This window comes from Artemia franciscana, chromosome 20, assembly GCF_032884065.1.
Source record: "Artemia franciscana chromosome 20, ASM3288406v1, whole genome shotgun sequence".
Lineage (NCBI taxonomy): Eukaryota > Metazoa > Arthropoda > Branchiopoda > Anostraca > Artemiidae > Artemia > Artemia franciscana.
The window spans coordinates 11,519,474-11,544,899 of NC_088882.1; the positions used below are offsets into that span (position 1 = coordinate 11,519,474).

Consider the following 25,426-nt stretch of genomic DNA (forward strand, 5'->3'; position numbering starts at 1 on the left):
AATGAATAAATCACAAGAAATTACTATTATACAATAAATGAAACCCAGAACAAACAGAAATTAAATAAACAATCATAGCAAACAAACATACAATAGGTACTAATAAAACGAATAAATAAATCTTAAAACGAGTGAAACAAATTGAATATGCAGATGAAGCTTGGAACGAACAAAAGTTACTACAAGCACGAGTCTGGGTTTTGCCTCCTTCTCTCACTGTAAAAGTCTAACATTTAGTGCGTCGTTGGCGCTTTACTGAAAACTATATGTGTCTTGAACAGTCTTGGAAAGTACAAATAAAATAAAACTTAATATTTGATATATAATGATATCAATTATTGAAAGATAATCAGTTCAAGATTTCATTTTGCTGGAATTTTATTTTCATTTTCAATGCTGTAATAACTGGAAAATAAAATATTTGTTTCCACTGAAGTACCAACGACGGAGTAGGCTTTAGACTTCTACAGTTCAGGAAGGGGGCAGTATCCAAACTCTTGTTTGTAGTGAAACTATATTTGTCTTGAAGAGTCTTGGAAAGAAATAATAAAATTAAACTGAATATTTGATATATAATGATATCAATTGCTGAATGCTCATCCCTTCAAAATTCAATTCTACTCTAATTTTATGTTTATTTGCAATTTTGTAATAACTACAAAAGAAAATATTAGTAAAATAATTCGTCTTCAGCAAAGCGCCACTAACTCAGTAGGTTCCAATTGAATGAGCCCTTTTCGAAGTTTCTACGACAACAAATAGCCATCTCCAAATTTCCATCATATGTATTTTGGGCAAACATGAGGCTTTTGGGGGCGTATCCACCCTCTGATCACGGTTTTAGACTTTTACAGTGAGAGAAGGAAGCAAAACCCAAGCTCTTGTTTGTAGTGATTTTTGTTCGTTTCAAGCTTGATTTGCATTTAAATTTAAGTTTCATTCGTTTTAAGATTTTTGATTTATATTAGTATCTATTGTATGTTTGTTTGCTATAATTATTTATCCAATTTCTGTTCGTTTTGGGTTTCATTTATGCTTCGATAGCAAAATATTTTCGTTCGTTTTACGCTTTATTTACATATTCAACTTCTTCAGCTTTACTCGTTTCGAGATTTATTTATTCATTTATATTAGTACTTATTGTATGTTTGATTGCTATGACTGTTTATTTAATTTCTGTTCGTTTTAGGTTTCATTTATTCTTTAATAGTAATTTTTTGTAATCTATTCACTTATGTTGTCTGATTTTTTTGCTATGATTGTTTATTTAATTTCTATTCGTTTTGGGTTTCATTTATTCTTTAATAGAAATTTCTCGCCGTTTGTACCTGCTGATCTTAAGTTTAATATGGTCTTTACTTTTCTTAGAAAAACTTCTTTTTCGGAAAGTTTTGTAAATTAATACGTAAAAAGAATCTAATTTTTATGGTATTTTCGAAAATGTAAAAAGCACTAAATTTAAAATTTTGTATCAAGCGTTCTTAGAAAAAGAAAATTTGTTCAATTCTGAAAAAAAAAGCGAAAACAGTCTTTAAAAGGGGCAAGGTACGTTTTACCATAAAATTTAACGGAATTGAATTCAACAAAAATTCAACAGAAGCCAAAAGTGCAGAGGTCAACTCTCTACCAGAGTTTCTAGCACATCATTTGACATTCTAGGGTCTCATAGGAAGGGCAATTTAGAGTCCTAGTGTCCTTTTTAATTGAGAAATCAACGTTGTGCCATGAAAAAGTACAGCACCAACTTTTTCACTAGAAACCGAAATTTCAGCCTGAATATGGCACAAATGTTATCAAGAAGACCAATATCTGATTTAGATATATGATAATCTATAATTTTAAAGTTTTAATTCACACAGAACACGCTGTGTCAATTAGTAGTGGGCCGTTCTACTACCATGGTTGTAATACTCTTCTTTTGGCTTTTTTCTTTGTAGTGTCTAAAATATTATTTTATACATCAATATGTGAGAGAATGAAACCTATTTCTATGTCACGGATAATTTTTGTTTTGGCGAAAAATTTTGACAAGAATTTATATCAAGTAGGAATTAGTCTGTTTTCTTTTGCTTGAAGGTGGGTATTTCTTTGATTCCAAGTCCATTTTTGTTACACACTGAGGTTAATAAGGGTACAAAATTTCAAAGGATAGGAAACCCAAACGACCAAGCTTACACTGCTTACTGTACGGCAAGTAAGGGATAACTCCAACGATACTCCTGGCAGATGAGGTCTTGCAAGCATATGCCATAATCAACAGTTCCATTATATTGTTGTTGACATCCCTGCAAAAAAAAAAAGAAAAAAGAAGCAACAAATAAATTAAAAATAAACCCTTATACCAGTAGCATGTAGGCAAGACACTTATGCTGGGCTATTAGGGGGGTAGGGGGTATTTCAGACGGAGGTTGAAAAACGCTAAAAACATTCGAAGTATACAGAACAATGAATAATATTAAGAAAATTTTAAAATCTCAACATTTAGAAGGATGCGATCCACCCCCCCCCCCAACTGTTTACGTACCTGATATCCTAGACATAATTCTTTTTTAATTTGTTTGAATAGGTGGAAAAACTTCGTCTTTTGAGTTTTAAGAGATTAGAGATGTCGTTAGATCAAATTCTTAAAATAAATGCTTTAATGTTTCACATCGAATTACGTGAATTTGCACCGGGACCAAAGATTTTCCGCCTCAACTGGCATCTAAAATTAAGATGTTTCGTGTGAATTCCCATTACGTGAGGAGTTAATGGGGTCATGGGTCCCTTATATTTAGAATAAATTTATGTTCTTTTAAATTTCAACGTTGCCTTTTACTTTTATGTGAAAAAAATTTTCAAAAATATTCCAAGGGAAAAAACTCTAAATATTATTCAGTTTTTATTTGCTTGAATAGTTAGAAAAGTCTCTCTCCCTAAAAGAAAAAAAAAACTGTATCTTACACCCATTAAAGTTTTACATGTTACTACGTAAACTTTAACTTGAACTTGTGGTAGGACCAGTGGTTTTGCGGCTCATCTGGCATTTGAAATTCAGGTGTTTCGTGGCAACTCACATGAGGTGAGAGATTGACCAGGTCAGCGGCCCCTTATATTTGGGATAAATTTTATGTTTTATAAGTTTCGATGTAACTCTTAACTTTTATGAAAAACCTTCTTTTAGAAATAAATCATATTTATAATTAAAGGAAAAAAAATACAAGACATGATATTCGAGATGATAATGTTTAAAACAGATTGAAGATATTGTGTGAAAATAGCAAGGAAAACGTGAAATTTTTACAAAGAAGCGGTGTCTAGAGTAGGATATAGTTATAGGGTATATGTAGGGTATACAAAACCCGTTATAATGTGGCCTCTATGCATTTTTTTTTAGCAACTTTGTATGGAAGGGATGGTCATAGGAACTTAGGAGAGGAATATTCGATTTCTAAAATAAAGAAAGATTATTAATATAATTAGTAATAAACATCTCATTATAGAGACTACAGTCAGCAAGTTGTCATTAAAACATGACGAAATTCATATTTTGGCAAGTATCTCTCGTTTTTCTTACAGCTGTTGGATCGAACTGAAACTCCCAGGAAAAGTGTTTTCTTTGTTGTTGTTTTTTTTTGGGGGGGGGAGTAGTTCTGTTATAAATATCAAAATAACCGACTGTCAAGATTTTGCCAGAAGACTAGGATATTTACGTTCTGCGTTATAATATTTTTCTCACACAATTAAGAAGGTGTGCCATGAATACTGATTATTTTTTTGTAAAAGGAATGAACTATAGCATCAGATAAGCTATTAATGCTGTTCCATATTGTCATTCCAGCATTTAAGCTACTTCATATAATAATGAAAAATGGTCTATAACTGGTCAGTTAAAATAGTCCTCTAATAAGTAAGTAAATCAGCATGAAAGACCAATTTACCCAATATGCAACCAATGCTACCTTAGGTTGATCAAGTTTTTACAGAATAAAATAAAGTGCTAGAACTATTCAACGTATTAGAAGTTGCAAACTGTTGAATTAAGGAAAACAGTTGATATTGAAAAAAGCTCGATTGAAAAACGAGCTAAATCATGGGTGATCAGCACATTCACAAATAATTTTCAGTTTTCAGCAAAAAAAATATACCCAAAGTAAAAAAAAACAATCAAATTCCTTATTGGTATATTTTCACAGCCTTATTACATCCTTGTTAGAATGGATTTTTAATAATCAGAATGAATGATTATTAGGTATCAGAAGGACTTCACGCAAGCCTAAATCTTAGGGGATGGCCTTTATACAGACGATCGTGTAAGGGGATTCACAAAAATGATTACAAGGAGAGCCATCAACTCCAACACTTCAAAAGACCTCTGGTAAGTCATTAAGTTGAAAACCAAGACGAGCATATTTAGATTCTTTGATGTTAGTTGATAAGCCATCTTATTTGACCGATTATAGTCAGCAAACTTGTTTACAGTGCAGAGGCAAAAGAATCGTTATTTTTATCTAATTATACGATTATACGAGTTGGTTGGTACGCTGGATTCGGGATCCTTTGTTTGAGAGGACGCGGGTTCGAATCCCAGTGTACCCAATTCTTCAGTTTGGGACGGGGGTCAGTGGCGTGACTCTGTAAGCTTAGCCAGAGTCGACCCAGCTCTAAATGGATACCTGGAGAAATCTGGGGAAGGTAAACAGGAAGGGTGTGCGAAAGCACAGGATGGCTGGCCCCCAACCCTCCATTGCACTTCCTGGCTGAAGGGCCGAGAAACGGACATCAGCACCGCCGGTAGGGACTCTAAAGTCTAATGCCGTATCCTTTACCTTTTTTTTATGCTATAAATAGTCTTCCCACAAGTAACCATTTAGTTTATCTGCTTATTTACATTCTAATTTTTACATTTCAAATCTTCCATTACGATACTTAAACCTAAAGAGACATTTTTTTTTTCCATTGCTAAAAAGTTTAACTTTTCCTTGAAAGACCAATGGAATTTTTTTTCATTCTCTTGGCTTAATATATAGTTTATAATTTTATTTTTATTAATATGTTGCATTATTATTTTTAGTTTTGTTGATAAACTGGCCTATTTTAATTAATTAATTATCATATTACATGAAAGAATTTCCTATTTAACAGGACACTAGCCATCATGGAAGATATTAACGTAAAATAAATGACTAAAAATTACCGGTGATCTTATTCTATTTCATGTTTTTCTGCATTATTTATGGGTTTGAACAGACTGGAATTGTTCCTCATTTATATTTTTCTCCCTTAAGTTACATCATGTTTAACCAGTACTGTCTGAGACTTTTTTTTTTTTTTTTTTTTTTTACGAGGAGCATTTCCGTGTGTTTGTTCAATTCATATACTTTTTTTTATCAATAACTTCAATCTAATGCTTAAACCGTACTTTAGCGTAAAGATGCTGAAAAACTTTAGCGTACAGAGCGAGGCGTTGAGGAGGGGACAACCTTTTTCATATACGGAACAATTTCTGTTCGTTTTAAGTTTTAATGTCGCTCCTTACTTGCAGTTAAAAAAACTAGTTTTTTTATTTATTTCATATTAGCTCCACCCCTACCACCGTATTGCAGTCTCTACAAAAGTTGAAAAAAAGATTTGTATTAACAGTTTGCTCCAGCTGTGTTCCATTTTTATAAATTTGGTAAATTTTTCTGAGAAAGACGAATTAGAAATTTGTTATTAAATATTCCCCAAGGACATAAAAATCCGCAGGAAAGATGGTTATTACAGGCTGCAGAATTGCAAAAATACATCCTGCAGAATTTTCTAAATATATAATCCATCACGATAAATGAATCAAAAACCATTAAAAAGAGGTTTATAGCTCTGATACAACTACGTCAAAAATGTGCCATTAGTTCATAGTTGTCCGTAGTTTAATATTAGCTTATACCAAACTATGGAACTTAAGAAAATAATTCCAATTAAACTTTTGTTTCAGTTATTTTCTTCGTTGATTTATGTTTTCATCAATTACTATTCATCAATAGTTGAATATTAGTTCATACCAAATTATAAAATACAAAAATAGAATTCTAATATAAAAAATAAATCTGATTAAAGTTTTGTTCCAGCTCTTTTCCGTTTTAACTAATTTCTGTTTTCGTCAACTGCATGTCAGCAGTTGAAAATTAGTTCGCACCCAATTACACAAATATAAAAATTAAATCATTCTAATTGACGTTTTGTTCCAGTTCTTTTCCGTTTTCATTAATACCCGTTTTAATCAACTACTTATCAGTAGTTGGAAATCACCTCATATAGCATAAGGTAGAAAGAAATTCTAATTAAACCCTTATTCCAGTTTTTTTCGTATTCATTATTTTTCCATAATATCCCGTAATCATACTCTATACTCTATATTTATTTAATACTCTAAATAAATATAGAGTATAGAAGTAATATATACTCTATATAAATATAGATACTAAATATAGATATATAGTATTATATATAAATACTAGCTGTTGGGGTGGCGCGAAGCGCCACCCCAACACCTAGTTGGTGGGGGCACTTCGCGCCCCCCGAACCCCCCCCCCGCGCATTTAAGTCGTTACGCGCCATTGTAGTTGTGTCCCTGTGTCCCACCTGTGAATATAGATAGATATATATATATGTTTTTAACTACGTAAAACTTGCGAATATACAACATTCTTCGATGTCCCATTGTCTGTGCATATAAATAGATTGTCAGGTTTACCGACCTTTGAACATGCAACATAAAATTGTCCATGGGAAAAACAATCCGTATTCAGATCTATACCTCATTATTCTAATGATTGCCCTTGAGCTTTGTTGATGGTGATTGCTAATCGAACATTCCCTGTGTCCCCGGCATCCCCGTTGTAGTTGTGTCCCTGTGTCCCGGTCGTCATTTATATTCCCATTATCCCGGTCGTCATTTGTGTCCCAGTGTCCCAGTCTGTAATTTCACTTTGAGCGTCCCGGTCGTCATTTATATTCCCTGTGTCCCGGTGTCCTGGTCGTCATTTGTGTCCCGGTGTCCTGGTCGTCATTTGTGTCCCGGTCTGTAATTTCTCTTTGAGTGTCCCGGTCGTCATTTATATTCCCTGTGTCCCGGTTTTTAGTTTTCTTTTTCTCCTATGTTTTTCAATTTTTTTCCTTTTTTTAGTTTTTTTTCCTTTTCAGTTTTTAGTTTTTTTTATTAGTTTTTAGTTTTTTTTTCTTTTAGTTTTTTTGTAGTTTTTACCTTTTTTCAGTTTTTTTTAGTTTTTTTTTCTTTTTTAGTTTTTTACCTTTTTTAGTTTTTTTTAGTTTTTTAGCTTTTTTAGTTTTTTTTGTAGTTTTTACTTTTTTTCTTCTTTTGTATTAATGCTAAAGCCAAGGTTCGAGCCTGGAACCTCTCGGACCTAGAACCTGGAACATAACGCTTTACCAACTCAGCTACTTCGGCTTGAATACATTCGTTTTTGAATTGGTATATGCTGAAATAATTCAGGCGTCATATGCGGACAGACAGACAGACACACACACAAACAACTTATTTTTATATATATAGATAATACTATACTCTATATAAATATAGAGTATAGAGTATATGAAATAATACTTATTTCATACTCTATATTTATTTAATATCTGAACGTTTTTGAATTAAAGCATGTTTTGATTTCGGCTCACCGCACATGAATAACTAAGACGAAACTTGGACATTAATTTTTATTTTTTCGAAATAGCTTTCTCATAGTTTTATCGGACGATTTTGATAAAACAAAGGGGTGGGGCAAGAGGCCTAGTTGCCCTCCAATTTTTAGCTACTTAAAAACGCAACTAGAATTTTTTTTTCGAACGTTTTTGCTAGTAATAAATATACGTAACTTACGAATTAACTTACACAATGAACTTCTATATTTGTGCATTTTTATTACATATATGAGGAGGTTCGCCCCCTCGTCAATACCTTGCTTTTTACACTAGAGCTTAAATTTTGTCCCAATTCTTTAAAAATGAACCCTGAATCACAAAGGTCGTAGAATAAATAGATGAAATTACTAATAATACTTTAGCATAAGGAGCAAGGTATTGCGGAGGAGACGAACCCCCTTATATACGTAATATTTTCTGTTAGTTTTAAGTTTTAATGCTGCTCATTACTACCAGCTGAAAAAAAATATTTATTTTCTTTTTTTTAAATAATGCTAGAAAATCCATGGAAATTCTCTTCCCTCATGATAAATTCCTCCATGGAGATCCTCCCATGTGACCCCTCCCTCGAACCACCCCCAACCCAACGCGAAAAAGTACCTCTTAAAACGTCTGTACTTCATAATAACCATTGCTAGATGTAAACAATGGTCAAAGTTTGTAACTTGCAGCCCCTCCCCCGGGGACTATGGGAGATGAAGTCGTCCCCAAAGACACACTTATTAGGTTCGACTAAGTCGAATAGAATGGCTATCTCAAAACTTAGATCCGGTAATTTTGGGGAAAAATGTGCGTGGGAGGGGGCCTAGGTGCCCTCCAATTTTTTGGTCACTTAAAAAGGGCACTAGAACTTTTAATTCCCGTTAGAATGAGCCCCCTCGCAACATTCTAGGACCACTGGGTCGAATACGATCAACCCTAGGAGAAAAAAAACAAGAAAAAAAAACAAATAAACACGCATCCGTGATCTGTCTTCTGGTAAAAAATACAAAATTCCATATTTTTGTAGATAGGAGCTTGAAAAATCTACAATAGGGTTTTCTGATATGCTGAATCTGATGTTGTGATTTTTGTTACGATTGTATGACTTTTATGGGGTGCTTTCCCCTATTTTCTAAAATAAGGAAATTATTTGCCCTATAATAAGGCCCTATTTTCTCAGGCTCGTAAATTTTGATGGGCAAGACTAAACTTGATGAAACTTATATATTTAAAGTCCGCATTAAAATGCGATTCTTTGGATGTAACTATTGGTACTAAAATTCTGTTTTTTAGAGTTTCGGTTACTATTGAGTCGGGTCTCTCCTTACTACAGTTCGTTACCTCGAACTTTTTGACAACGCAGGTAACCTAACTCTTGCTTGCATCTCAGCAAGAACACTGCTAGAAAACTTAAATGAAGCTGACGTGGTCTTAAATAGATTTGAGGAAAAGAGGGAGGGGGTAAATACACAGGTCCTTTCCCCATGTGGTGGGGGAAAGAGGTATTGCTACCAAGACCCCTTCCTCTGGGGTATATCTAGACCTGTCAGTGAGTGGAGCAAGAATTGATTTTCTTGAAACAACAACCCCCCGGGTCTCGGGGGCAGGCATTGTAAGTTATGCCATGGGAGCATATATGATTTTTATGGAAGGGATGCTCGTATAAACTTCAAAATGGGCTCATTTGATTGGAAGTTTAATGTTCTAGTTCACTTTTTAAGAGTCAAAAGTGATCCGAGGGCAGCTGCCCCCCGCCCGCGCCCTTTTTTCCTAAATGCATCAGATAAAAATTTTGAGATAGCCATTTTGTTAAAACTAGTTCAAAGGTCAGATAACCAAACTCAAATGTCAACACAACCTCCAAGGGCCCAGGGCCAGGCATTGTAAGTTATACACAAGGGGCATATATGGTTCTTATAGAAGGGATGCTCGTATAAACTTGAAACGGGGCTCATTTGATTGGAAATTGAAAGTTCTACTTCACATTTTAAGAGTCAAAAGAGATTCGACGGCAACTAGTCATCTCCCGAGCCCATCCGATAAAATTTTGAGATAGCCATTTTTCAAAATAGTTATTCAGATAACTAAAACTCCGGTGTCAACACACACCCCCATAGTCCGGGGGCAGGCGTTGTAATTTATGCCCTAGGGCATACACGGTTCTAATGGAAATGATGCTCGTATAAACTTCAGAGAGGGCTCGTTTGATTGGAAATCGAAATTTCTAGTTCACTTTCCAAGAATCAAAAGCGATCGGAGGGCAGCGAACCCCCTTCCACGCCCATTTCTCCCGAAATGCATTAGATATAATTTTGAGATAGCCGTATTGTTAAAAAGAGTTCAAAGGTCTGATAACAAAATTTCTGGTGTCAACACAACCTCCCACGGCCCGGGGAAGGCATTGTAAGTTATGCCATGGGGGCACACATGGTTTTTATGGAAGGGATGCTCCATAAAAAAATGTATAAAATTCAGAGAGGCTCATTTGATTTTTAATTGAAAGTTCTATTTCACTTTTTAAGGGTCAAAAGAGATCCCAGGGCAACTAGCCCCCCACACCCCTTTTTCCCCAAATGCATCCAATAAAAATTTTGAGATAGCCATTTTTTCATAAATAGTTAATACATCAGATAAAAAAAAACCTGAGTCGACACAATCCCCCAGAGCCCGGAGGGACGTTGTAATTTATGCCCTGTGATTTGTACCAAAAGTGATCGGAGTGCAGTTACCCGTCCCCCATGTCCTTTTCCCCAAAAGCACCAGATAAAAAATGTGAGGTAGCCATTTTGTTAAAAATAGTTCAAAGGTCAAATAACGAAAACTCTGGTGTTGATACAATCCCCCAGGGCCCAGGGACAGGCATTGTAAGTTACGCCCTCGGGGTATATATGGTTTGTATAGAAGGGACGCTCGTATAAACTTCAGAAAGGATTCATTTGTTTAGAAGTTAAAGTTCTAGCTCACTTTTAGTCAAAAGAGATCGAAGGGTTAATAGCCCCCCAGGCCCTTTTTTCCCCAAACGCATCAGATAAAAAATTTGAGATAACCATTTTATTAAAAATAGTTAAAAGGTCAGATAACAAAGCTCTGGTGTCAACAAAACCCCCCAGGGCCGGAGGCAGACGTTAAGGACGTTAAAGGTTTAAGGATTTGCGTGGCAACTTCGATTTACAGTGCAAGGGCTGTAAGTTATGCAAGATGCTTATTGTTACTTCGATACCTTGTTTACTTTGATACTTTCTTTACTTTGTTATTTTTTTGGTTTGATACTTTGATACCAGTTTTGACACTTTGATGAATGTTTCATGTTGAAAAAAAAATTGGATTTCGAAATAAGGATTTTTTTAAAACTTGAAACTTTTTGGATTCAAAAACGAACGAAAATTAATTAAAAAAAAAGTTTCCGAAATAGAAGTTTTTCAAAGAAAAGTAAAGGCCATATTTAACTTAAGATCAGCATATAAAATACCTCCTAAAATTCAAACTCAAAGCGACCAGAAATTACTATTAAAGAATAAATGAACCCCAAAGCAAACAGAAATGAAATAAACAATCAATGCAAACAAACATACAATAGATACTAATATAAATGAATAAATAAATCTTAAACTTAAATTGAATATGCAAATTAGGCTTCAAAGAAACAAAAATCACAACAAACAAGAGTTTGGGTATCGTCTCCTTCTCTCACTGTAAAAGTCTAAAGCCTACTGCGTCATTGGCACTTTAATGGAAACGAATAATATTACAAATATTTTCGTTCGTACTTAATATTCAAAATAAACATTAAAATTACAGTAAAATTTTGAACTGATGAGCTTTCAGCTATTAATATTATTTATACATCAAATATTCAGTTTAATTTTTTAAGTTCTTTCTTAGATTGTTCAAGACGAATATAATTTCACTACAAACAAGAGCTTGGATACTGCCCCTTTCCTTAACTGTAAAAACCCAAACCCTACTGTGTCATTGGCGCTGCAATGAAAGAGAATTTTATTACAAATATTTTCTTTTCCAGTTATTACAGCATTGAAAGTTAAAATAAAAATTACAGTGAAATCAAACCTTGAGCAGATAATCTTTCGACAATTAATATCATTATTTATCAAATATTCAGTTTGATTTTATTTATACTTTCCAAAACTGTTCAATAGATATATAGTTTTCATTGAAACACCAACGACGTAGTCGGTTTTAGACTTTTACAGTGAGAGGACAAGGCAATATCTAAACTCTTGTTTGTTGTGACTTTTGTTCGTTTCAAGCTTGATTTGTGTACTCAATTTCAGTTTCACTCGTTTAAAGACTTATTTATCTATTTATATTAGTATCTTTTGTATGTTTGTTTGCATTGATTGTTTATTTAATTTCTGTTTCATTTGGGTTTCATTTATTCTTCAATAGCTAAATATTTCTTATGTTTTAAGCTTGATTTGCATATTCAATTTAAGCATTACTCACTTTAAGATTTATTATTTATATTTTTTTTTTCTATGATTGTTTATTTAACTTCTGTTCGTTTTGATTTATTCTTTAGTAGTAATTTCTGGTCGTTTTGAGTTTGAATTTTAACAGGGTATTAGTATCTGCTGATCTTAAGTTTAACATGGCCTTTACTTTTCTTTGGAAAACTTCTTTTCGATTTTTTTTTTTAATTAATATTTGAATATGCGTTATTTAACATCTCTAAAGAATACACTTATTTAATCATTCTACTATTATTAATTCATTTTTTTTTATTTAAATCCTAATGTGTACAATAAGGTTCAAGAAAAAACCTTTTTAAGATTCCATGTACCAATATTTTATTGGTGACATAGTACACATACAAAATCTGAGTCATCTTCTTTCTATCCAATACCCTCCCAATAAGGATCCAAATTAGAAAAAGCTTTCAACAGAACTTAAATCTTTTTAAAACCTGAATGTTTCTTGTCACATAATTAGGAAGATGCCCCCTGAGTATTAATTAGTTACAACAAAAAGGATTAATAATGATAGCTTTCTTGATAAGAGGCTTTAAGAACTTTTCGTTGTCCATCCTGGTCAGCTTATTATAGTTTCTCCTGATTTCCACTGGGACGGATAATTTTCATTACATGCCATAAAATTGACAATTTGTTTTAATAAAGAAAAAGACGTATTTGTCTAAAGAAGAATATTTGCGATAAATTGTGCCCTAACGGCAAAAAAGCACCAGTTCCGAGTATCCAGTGGAAAGTTAAGCTGGCTTGGAAGACCACCTAAAACTATCGTAAATTTTTAAAATTTTGGCAAAATCGTTGGTTAAAATTTGGCAAAAATTTTTTTTTGAAAAATTTGGCAAGCATTTGTTTAAAAAAGTTGGCAAAATCGTGAATTGAAAAGAACTTCATTTGCAGATCTGCAGCTTTTGGTAGCACGGGACGCGAAGTAAAAATTAAAAATAAACATGGATAAAAAATTAATCTAACTAATCTAATCTAACTAATTAGTTTGGCTTAGTTATTTTCACAGTTCAATTTGGCAACACTGGCGAATTTGTGATAGTACCCTAAAAATTTCATAATTTTTAAATTGTTCCCTAACGGCAAAAAAAGCACCAGTTCCGAGTATCCAGTGAAAAGTGAAGCTGGCCTGGAAGACCATCTAAAATTATCGTAAATATTGACTGGATTTGCGCATTACTTAAAAACTGGCCACGCTTCCATTACCATAATCAACTTATCTCAATTAAGTGTCATTAGTAACTGCGTCTCTGTTATAAGTCTGAGGCACTTTTTACTGTTAACCTCAATTTGCTTTCCAGGTCTAGCTCATTCTCGCCAACTCTTGAATATCGCTCTAGCAACTTTCTAATAGTCGCGAACATAGACGAAAACCGAAGCCAGCTTCTCTCTCAAGTCGCCAGCCTCCGCTTGCTTTGCACGCTAAACTTAAAAATGGCCATCATATCACTTGGGGAACTCATTTAATGGTTCATTCAGACGTTAAGGAAAAAGATAAAATACATAATGTACGAACGGATTTTTCGTTTAAAAATTTCTCTTAAAGGAACAAAGAATTTTGAATATAACATTTTTTATTTCGTCCTTATGGGTAGGTAGGAAGCTTCATGCCATAAAAGATACATTAAAGGCCATAATTCTTCAATAGCTTCTAAAAAACCTTTCTAATCCAACTCCATATTTTTCCGTTTGAAATCGACAAAAAGAAATTTGGAGCATTGGAAATCCTTAAATGAAATTTAAGATTTAAATGGAATTACCAAATAGAAAGTATTTTTCAGAACACACTTCATTGCATATCAGACGATGTGAGCGTTTTTATTAACCACTGAGCTAATTAAAATGTTTTCACTATCATTGGTTTTAACAATTTCTGATCTTGCTTACTAAAATGTGAACCTAATATTTTAATACAGACTTCCAAAACCAAAAACCTTCAAGTATGTATTTCGCATATGGGAGCTATGTACGACCGTATCCAGGATATTTATTGAGAGAGGGTTACAAAGGGAGTCAGACAATCATTTCCAGAGGGGGCCTCCAATTCGGTACCCCCCCTAGATACGGTATGGCGACATATTACACTCAGGTTGAACTCGGAGCTGTGCAAAATTTTCAATATGCATAATTGGAAGGCCCTAGATAGGGTAACCCTAGGGTTTTAGATCACAGTTTCAATTTGTTTTATGTTTGGCATCATTATTTATTGTAATTTCCGTTCGTTTCAGGTTCTTTTTCTTGGCCCTGCGCCAAATTCAATGATTTTATTTACTAAAATTGTGAGCAAAAAAGGTAAACTGATGAAAGCACGAAATGTTAGTCAACCAGAGGAAATACGTGCAAGACATCAACCAGAACTTAAATATTTGTCGATTAGCACGGTTGCTTTAAAGACTTGGATTAATACGACGTTATTTTACGTCTTACCACGTGGTAATGTGGTAATTTTTATTCTCTGTTAGGAGAAAGTGCATAAAAAACAAACCGGTCCGTAAAATCCTTCCCCCTATTCCCAACAGGAATTTTGACTAGTAACGCTTCTGTATATTACTACAAAGCTCAGGTTGAAGGTATAAAAATTTTTAAATTTGATTCTATGTAGTATGAACTTATTTTGTCTCAAAACAATAATAATGCTACAATATATCTCCCATTTATGTGATGAAACTGAAACAAATTCAAAAACGTGAGAGTTACAATGAATATACTAGTACTTCTAAAAAGAAAAAAAAGTGTAAGGTATTAAAAATGTCTATTTGGGACTCCATTTACGAAGCGACCAGATAAACCCATCCAGATTTCTATCGGACATGTTCAATAGTTATCGACAGATCCAATCTTGGTAACCCTATGTTGACTCAATATACTTGCCTACTCTTCTGTATTCTACCCTTAAAAATGATACAATCAAATAGCTGAAACATATTTCGACCCAAGCAAAATGCTTGTAGGGCCACTCAAGCCCATTGATTATACATCAGGTTGTATTTTATTTAAAAAATTCTGGGCGTAACCCATTCATATCCACATGTAGAACATATTTAGCGTTTTACTTCGCCCTGGTTAGTGCATTTTGCTAAGTTCCTGGTTGTGTTTGGTATATCCATGAAATTGGTAAATTCAAAATGTTGCATCCAACAACATTTTAATAATTATATAATTTTTACATGTTCACATCCGATTCCTTCAACCTTTAAAGGCATGTCTCTAGAATCACTGGTTTTTGGCGCAAGCACTTAGTCATACACTACAGATGAATATTTTTCATTCTGACAGAAAAATAGACATAATAATCCTGAAGCATCACGAGTAAAGTTTAATATAAATGATTGGTATATTTTTATAAATCATTCCCAATTTACTAAACTATATATATATATATATATATATATATATATATATATATATATATATATATATATATATATATATATATATATATATATATATATATATATATATATATATATATATATATATATAATAAATTAATTATTACAAATTAATTATAAAAAAATGTCATTAATTTATCACTAATTTTTTGTAAATATGTTGGAATTGGGAGTGCTTTATCCTCTGTTGAAGGGTCTTTCTCCATTACGACAAACGACCCTATCTTCAAGGTATTCCTTATTGTTCCCTGCTGCAGATGGTCCTGACAAGCAGAATTACGACAAAGTAGAAATAATTATCACTTTAAAAATTAGGACTGACCTCAGAGCCCTATTTAAAAAGGCAGTGTTTATTTAAATACACATTCACTCTGTGTTTGTGTTTTTTATTTGTCCTCAATAATTTACAAGTTCAAGTTTTTATTTCAACATTCACAAATAAATAAATAAAATACAACACTTTCGCGCTGGGGAAAAACTACGAGGGTTTATATTGGCGCGAAAGTCCACATATCTACTTACCTATAATGATAAATCCAATCTCTCTTACTTATTAATACACAACTCGCCCTCCCCCCTTCATTGCTCCCAACCCCACCTTACCCTCCAACCCACCCTTACCTTCCTAGCCCACCCGTACTTAATACAATGACGTTAATTTCATAAAAAGCAAGAAAAAAAGAAAGCTAATCAAACCATTGTGTGTTGAACGTTTCCTTTCTTCATAGAGACTGTTTTCGAAATACCAAAGACAGTGAAAATGAATTCTGATTACTTAAATTGAGTAAGTGGAAACTTGCAACATATGTTTTTTTATAATTAGAGCAAAACAGAAATTCAGTTATTTTTTGAAAAAAAAAATTTTTGCATACAGTGTTTGAGCGTAGTGGGCGCCAAATTTAAAGCAGAAAATGTAAGAGAAAAATAATAAAGTCAATCCAAACAGCACCAAATTGCTTAAAAAAGTATAGCTTTCTTTTGATTAAACAGTTTTCATTTGGTATATATGTATTGGATTAGCAACGATTGTTGACCACTAACTGCGTCTGCTCGGTCCCCACGTCTGCTCTAGAGTGTGCTGCTACAGCAGAGTTTGAACTCTAAGTTCCATACTACCAAACTAAGATCAAACAAGAGATTGATTGATAGTGTTTGAATTTACATGGACAAAGAGTATTATCAACGTAATTAATTAGTTATTCTGATTTTTTTTTTCTCATGGTTCAACATAACAACATTGACAAAAATGCAATACTACCCTAAAAGCTTCATAATTTTGAAACAACAAGAGGAATAACCTTAGAACATCACGGTTTTCAGGTATAAACATACCTGAGTTGGGCATAGGAGGTGATACTTGTACACCAATGCATACCATTTTCTTTTTTTCAAAAGTGAACACCATTTCTTTTTTGTGTGTGCAGGAGCATAAATGTGCAACTTACTTTGTTCCCGTTTGAATAATGTACACATCTTTTCCTCTTACTGAATCGGCTATATCAACCATGGTTTCTCTATTTGTTTTGTGATACACAGAGGCTGCACCAAGCTTCAGACCAAGACGCCTGGAAATAGTTTAAAAAAAACGATTTAAAGTAATTTAAAATTTAGTCTAGCTAATTATCACCAGATTGATGGATCAGGAATCCAGCTAATTAAAAATATTTACAAACAAAAGTTCAGTCCAATTTAAAATTCATAAGCATTAGTGTGCAATAACTATTGAGCAAGATAGACAGTGTTGTCAGTGGATGTTTAATGCTCCAAAAAAGTCTATAATAATAACAGTAATAATAATAATCTCTATTAGAAAAGTTTTATAAAAGACATACAAGAAAAAAGTTCGTTACCTGGCACTGCGGCTACTAGCAACTCACTGCAGCACCAAGCCACCTGAGGCCGTCATAGCAACTTACACTCTTCCTCCATCCATATCATTTCAAAAAATCCGTCTTTACACACCCCCCCTAGGAAGTTCCGATTTTCTTTAAAACTTTCTTTACGATGTCCTTCTGCTCCAACTGTGGACGAACTGCTTTCCGTTTAACCCTAGACGTTTGGCCGAGAAGGAAAATCTATCATCCTCCCTCTGCAAAACATGCCCTAGTCATCTCAATCTTTCTCACTTTATAGCCCTCAAAAGCAGGATTGACCCACGCACTTTGTAGAGCCTACTGTTTGAAATACAATCAGTCAGACAATCTGTAGGCAATTTCTCTGGAAAACATCAAGCAAATCTTCCTCCATTTTTCAGAGCACCCTTACTTTGGAGTCATATCTAAGCACTGTCATCACTGATAGGCCTTCAAAATATGTTTATGTGTGCTTTTTTTTTACTAATATCCTATTTTTGTCTAATATCCTTGTGCCTAAATTTGAGATATGTAGTGTCTTAAGTGTACTTATTTGACAAGTGACAAGTAGAGCATTTGTTTAGTGTTATTTGTACTGATAATTAAAAAATAAACAAAATCTGAAAACAATTTAGCTCATACTTTGAGTGGTAAAATCCAACTGATGTAAATGAGAATTCTGTAGCAAATTACTAATATATACTGATAAATAAACTAACATCTGAACAGCAACTTAGCGCACACTTTAAGCTATAAAACCCAAAGGATGTAAACGACAATTCTCAGGCTCATGCTGAATGAACAATAAAATAATTAATATTTCTGTGATGATTTGCATGAAAGTTTTCAAAAAGAAAGGAACGATGGGAAAAATCTGTCAATATTTTTTTTTTGCATTTAGCTTTTTGATGTTTAATAAGTGTAATTGCAAATTCAAAGGTTTCTTTTTAACTCTTTCAGAGATTATATCACATCCATACTGCGTTATACACCTAACCTTATTACATAATCCATTTCGTGTATTTTTATTAATACCAAATACGGTAAGCTTTCAAGCTTGTCGCAATAAATATAATAAATAGAAATTATGACAACATAATACATAATACAACTGACAACATAGTACACACATATAAATCAATGAAAATAACGACTAAAACAAACACTGACAAATAATACTATAAATTATTTAAAAATGATTTACTTTGAAAATTTGTTTCTGCTAGTCTTGTTTTGAATTTATTTATGTCGTCTGTTAGAAATGTTTTAGGTGGAAGGTCATTCCATGGCTTCCACACCCTGCTGTAAAATGAATGTTGGCCTATTTTCCTTTTTGAAAGTGAGGGGTACAATTTAAATGTGAAGAACTGTGACGTACTTATATTGTCAATGCCTTTGATTATACGGAATGTGTTAATAATGTCTGCCCTATCCCTTCGGAATTGAAGACTTGACAATCCTAGCCTGTGCAGTCTATTTTCATACGGCAAATGTTTCAAATAAGGTACAAGCTTAGTTGCTCTTTGCTGTATTTTTTCAACCCTTGCTCTGTCATTTTTATTCAATGGATACCATACTGACGAATTGTATTCGAGTATAGGTCGAACTGTTGATTTATAAATGGCAATGAATGAACGGAGATTAAACTTACGGAAATTCCGTCTAAGACATAATAGCTGATAGTTTGCCTTACGAGTTACTTCAGAGACATGCTTGTCAAACCTAAGACTAGAATCAAAATGAACACCAAGGTCACGGACATTTTCAACAGGTAAGATTGAATGTCCAGCAAGATGGTATTGGTAACTTTGTTCTACTTTGCCAAAGTAATGGATAACCCTACACTTATTTTCGTTGATAAACATGGAGTTAGCATTACACCAATTGTGCACTGCATCCAAGTCTTTTTGAAGCAACGAAGCTTCATCTGAATTTGTCAAGGAGCGGTAGAGCTTTACATCATCTGCAAACATTTTAATTGTGGAATGGTGGACAACAAGAGGCAAGTCATTGATGAAAAGGCAGAAAAGTACTGGACCAAGGCAACTACCTTGTGGAACACCACTTAAAACTATCTCAGCAGAGGACAAAGCATCACCTACAATCACTTTCTGCGTCCTGCCTGTTAGATAATCACCAATCCAATTCAACGTTCTGGCACCAAGGTGATATACCTCACACTTTTGAAGTAAAAGCGGAATAGAAATTTTATCAAACGCCTTAGAAAAATCTATATAGATGCAATCCAGCCTGAGACCTTCATCTGCCATCCTATGGAAGTCAGTAATTACTTCCAAAAGCTGTGTATTACATGAACGTTTTTTATGGAATCCATGTTGAGATGGATGCCAAAGAAGATTCGATTCGAAATAATTTTGTATTCTCTTGACAATTAATTTTTCCATAACTCTGGAAAAAATTGAAGTGTTTGATATTGGTCTATAGTTTTTAAATTGCGTTTTTGTGCCACTTTTATACAGGGGTTTAATTATTGCTTTTTTCCATGCCAAAGGGCAAGTACCAGATGCCAGACACAGATTATACAAATGTGTCAGTGGTTCAGTGAGTCTATATAATTGTCTATATAATATAGTATTGTCTATATAATATACTGTTTATGCCATAGCCAAATTGCAGTCAACCCATAACACCAATTAGACTAACATTATATGGAGTTCAACATAATGCAATTATATCCAAAAAGTGACAATTTACCTGAACAACGAATCAAGTTTATTTGAGTTGTTTGAACCTACTGAGATGAAGTTAAATTTTAATTCTTGGAATGTTTTTTAAAGTGTCTATAATAGCATAATTTATCACCTCCTCTGGGTATATTATCAAGTAGGGTTGAAATACAGGGTAGAAAAAAGAAACATACTGTTTGAATCTATATTTACTTCACTTTAAATTTCATTTCCAGCAAGATAAGGTAGCATTTTGGTGGTTGTAGCATAAGGTAGTGTTGGGTGGTCTTTAGTGTTATCTCAGTTTTTGCCTCCAATTCAGCATTAGCTGAGTGTTGTTTGGCTCTTCTTATGTATTCTTCTAAGCTTTGGGACTGGATGGTGGCTCAACAGAGGTTACTTTCAGTAGAACAGAAGAGACTGAAAAAAAGCTTAAATATGTCCAAAAACATGGAACAAAAGTTGTTGATGTGTGCAAGATTCTTGACTATCCATCTCAATTGAGTCCACTAAAACTTCCAACACATGTGTATAGGCATCAAAGAGATGTCATAATGACTAATAAGCTTTTGAATGTTGACTCCTCTTAGTCAAAATCTATTTCAGTTTGATGAACCCTCCAGAACTAGGGGGCATAGTAAGAAGTTGTTCTGTAAGAGGGCAGATACCAGAGCCTGCAACCACTACTTCTCCAAATGAGTGATTACCCATTGGAACAATCTTGATACTGGTATAACTGATCCCTCTGTTGACACCTTTAAGATTGCTATTGACAAGAGTTGGTATATTAAGCCATGGAAGACAGAGTGGGATGCAATTGAGTCAATGACTCCTTCTCATCACTAACCAGCAACTCTACAGGATGTTTTCCTTATTTTACTGGACAATGTGATTTAAGATAGTTTTAAGGGAATTAATTGTTTCCTATTCCAACTAAGGTTTGTATCAACCAGCCAAAGGTCTGCTATCAACCAATTGTTTCTTTTAGAAAAACTCTATAATTTTTTGTTTCCATTTTGAAATGATGGACAAGTAATTATCAAATAGAGGCATAGACATCTGTACAAACACTGAAAAAGCACACATGTGACTTAAATGAAATTCAATGATCTCAAGAGCCCAAGGTTATAACAGCACATGGCTTAGTTGGCAGTAGCCTGGCAGTTACAAAACAAAAATTCTTGTGTGGATATCATCACATATTACCTAATTGTTGGGCCTGCATTATTCTATATCAATGGGAACAAATCTGTAACAAATTTAGTTAGTTTTTAAGACATTAACATTTTAAATATATTTTATAAAATGAATAGGCTAAATCATTGTTTTTATCTTCATCACAATAAGATTTACAGCATAAAGATCTATAAGAATGTCAACACTACAGGACAAGTTTCCAAAATTTGGGGGGAATGTATCCCAGATAGGCTATCCCCTCCCTAGGTTTGCCTCTCAACCTCTCAAGTAGTAGGCAAATTTCCTAGACATAAAAATTGGAGGAGGGTTAACATAGAATCATGGCAATACCTTCTCAGATTATATTTTTGGACCTGGATTCCTTACATAACGTTTTATTGCTATAAAAATATGCAATTTGGAGATAGTGAAGAGTAGCTAAATTACAATTTTACCAAAAATAAAAATTAACCAAATTTAGTTTAAAGCCAAAAACTAAATTGTAACCCTAAGAACAGAAGCTAAGATTCAATTGTAGCTACAAGCTGAGATTATTATAATAGGAAAGAGAATTACATGGATAATTTGACAGAATTTTTACTAGGCCTATATAATCTTCACCTTATAATATCCATAAAATGGGACATAAATCTTAATTCAAAACTGAGATTATTATCGACTAGCCTACAGCATAGTCCGTAACTATGACATAGTCATAGACTAGGCTATATGGACTGATGGAAGTAACATCCTAGTCTGTCACACTTGTCTGGTTTTTCTTGAAAGCAAAATTTGTGAAGACAAAGTTGAACAGTTTTCAATCTTCAAAGGACCTACGTGGCAACTTTTTCAGCTAGCTCCTTGTGAGAATTCCCAGTCAAAATAACAGGTTCCCCTGAGTTTATTCTACTCATTTTTCAATTTTGTTAGGAATTTAAAAATAACACTCAATAATTTGATTGAAGTGACATCTGCGTAAACTATATAAAATGGTAGAATCGCAATTTTAATTGAATTTAGGAATAGTAGGAGCTATTTCGGTTAATATTGGTTGTAAAAGTTTGTTGTGACTACAAACTTACGGGAATTTCAGAAAAGCCTGTAATTGCTAAAAAATGGTGTCACACTAAAATTAAAACAAGGCTCTTGGAATCTACTTAGCCAGCTACCTCCTCAGTATTTCTGCAATCAGGAATTAAAATTCTGTTATTCTTTATTTTTACATACCTAATAAGACACTTAATTGACTAAAAATTGTCACAAATGTATTTTTGGACAACCTCTCCCCCTCCAGTTCATGAGACCTAAAACCGTCACTATTACAGTTCCCAATTTTTAGCAACAAGATGAATCACTTTTTTGCATTGGAAGGAATGACATGTCTTCTTTTTTTCTACTTCATTTTACCACCTGTAATGTGGCATACTTCAGTGCCCCATTACAGGTAGTAAAAATGAAATTGCACTGAAGTGCCCCATTACAGGTGGTAAAATGAATCAGAAAAAAAGGAGATACGTCACTCATTCCAACCTGCAATCGATTTTCGTCACTGATAATCAATCGTAATCATCCTCCTTCGCATAGTCTGGTTTTCACCACTGGAGTGGCTTGTCACCAGTGCACAGATGCATCCAATAGAGCCAAGGGCGTAGCTCCAACATTTTATTGGGGGCAAGAGGGGTCGATATTCAAATAGTCAATGGATATAGGCTAGATAGTATTTTTTCTCCAAATAAACGGGAGAACAACTGGCCTCTTGCCCCACCCCCCCGAGAATACCCCGCGAACAGAACTTATTATCCAGAAAATAGGCTAGTTTACTAGCCCCACATCCAACGTAACTCATTCCAACCAGCAATTGATTTTAGTCACGATAGTCAATCGTAACCGTCCTCCTTCACACAGACTTATTTTCACGACGGGAGTGACTTGTCACCAGTGCACTGATGCATGCAATAGTGCCAGGGGCGTAGCTCCAGCATTTTATTTGGGGAGGGAGGCAAGGGGGGTCCATAATTGGATGGTAAAGGGAGATAGGTTAGGTGGTAATGTTTTCTCCAAATAATTGGGGTGGGGGGCAACGGCCCCTTTTCCCTCGAAATGAAACCCCCGAATTGAGCTTATTATCCAGAAAATAGGCTAGTTTACTAATCCCACATCCAGCATAACTCATTCCAACCTGCAATCGATCTTCGTCACTGATAATCAATCGTAACCATCCTCCTTCACCCTGATTTTCACCACTGGAGTGGCTTGTCACCAGTGTACGGATGCATCTAATAGATTTAGGGGCATAGGTCTAGCATTTTATTGGGGGGGGGGAGAAGGGTCCAAATTCAAATAGTCAAGGGACATGAGCTAGATAGTAACTCATTCCAACCTGCAATTGACTTTCGTCACTGAAAGTCAACCCTAACCATCCTCCTTCAAATAGTCGGATTTGCATTGGCTGTTTGTCAAAAATCAACTGCAATAAACAATATTAAACGCAGGGTGAGCTTATCGTTTTCAAACAGTTCGTGGTAACGAACTGTAGCAAGGAGTGACGCAGCTCAATAGTAAACGTAACGAGGGGACAAACCCTCTCATATACGTAATAAAAATATATGAAAATAGAAGTTCGTTACATGAATTAATTTGCAAGTTACGTATATTTTTTACTGATAAAAACTTTCGTAAAAAATTAAAAGTTCTAGTTGTCTTTGAAGTAGCTAAAAGATTGGAAGGCAGCTGGGCCTCCTCCCCCACCTTTTTTTCTCAAAATGTTCGATCAAAACTAAGAGAAAGCCATTGAGGCAAAAAAAAATAAATGCAGATTTCGTTGTAATATTCATGTATGGAGAGCCAAAATCAAAACATGCGTTGCTTCAAAAATTAAATAAAAAACAAACACTTGTTTTTAACCGAAAGTATGGAGTAACGTTAAAACTTAAAACAAACGGAGATTACTCTGTGTATGAACGGGGCTGTTCTCTCCTCAACGCCCTGCTCTTTACGCTAAAGTTTTTTTACTGTTCTAAAATGTAGAATTGCGAGAAAGAGTCAAACTTTAGCGTTAAGAGCGGGGCGTTGAGGAGGGAACAGTCCCTTTCATATATGGAGTAATTTCAGCTCGATTTAAGGTTTAATGTCGCTCCTTACTTTCAGTTAAAAAAAAACTCGTTTTTTATTTAATAGCTTAATAGATCAATGTGTTTATAACCCAAAAAAAGCGAAGATCAAACCCTTTGACAGAGCATAAAAGAGACTAAGAAATGACTATAACAGCAACAAGCAATGCGTATAATTAAAGCTACAAATTAAAGACGCTACACAAGAAAGAGGCCAAGTAGATGGTATCAGCAAATGCATTGAATAGCCTTTCTCGATAAAATAGTCATCTTGTATTGCTGAAGTTACACTTACGCTGATTGTGAAGTTATAGTGAATCTGATTGGAGTATGTAATAGTGATGAGAAAAGGAGATATATTTACATATATTAACGTAAATATTACATATATATATATATATATATATATATATATATATATATATATATATATATATATATATATATATATATATATATATATATATATATATATATATATATATATATATATATATATATATATATATATATATATATATATATATATATATATATATATATATATATATATATATATATATATATATATATATATATATATATATATATATGTATACTTAGTAACCCCTCAAAAAACAACGGCCCACGAAAAAAAAAGGATTGAAAGACCTTTAATGAAAAGAATTTCCTTCGTTGCTTTCTTAAACGAAGAAATGTCACCGATGTATTTTTTTTTTTTGTCATCCCCCCTATGAAGGATATATATATATATATATATATATATATATATATATATATATATATATATATATATATATATATATATATATATATATATATATATATATATATATATATATATATATATATATATATATATATATATATATATATATATATATTGCAGTTTCAAATTTGTTACAAATTTGTTACAAATTTTGTTACAAATTTGCAGTTTTTCATGTTCGCAGAAGAAGCGCTACACAAGAAAGAGGCCAAGTAGTGATGGTATCAGCAAATGCATTGAATAGCCTTTCTCGACAAACTATATTCAGCTGGACTGTCATGGTGGCT

At 33.6% G+C, this 25,426-nt stretch overlaps 1 protein-coding gene across 2 annotated transcripts in view; it reads right to left on the bottom strand.

Annotated features, from left to right (window-relative positions):
- The window catches only part of LOC136039758 (phosphoribosyl pyrophosphate synthase-associated protein 2-like), a 48,452-nt gene extending 26,227 nt beyond the window's left edge, over window positions 1-22,225 (bottom strand). Inside the window, exons 1-3 of one of the 2 annotated variants that reach the window (XM_065723611.1) lie at window positions 22,098-22,225; window positions 16,990-17,109; window positions 2,176-2,285 (exon numbers count right to left, since the gene is read on the bottom strand). In XM_065723611.1, the coding sequence (XP_065579683.1) occupies window positions 2,176-2,285; window positions 16,990-17,109; window positions 22,098-22,174 (307 nt within the window). In that variant the 5' untranslated portion in view covers window positions 22,175-22,225. The remainder of the gene's footprint in view (window positions 1-2,175; window positions 2,286-16,989; window positions 17,110-22,097) is intronic. The other variant, XM_065723612.1, reaches the window with a different exon arrangement.
- Window positions 22,226-25,426: the final 3,201 nt, after the last annotated feature.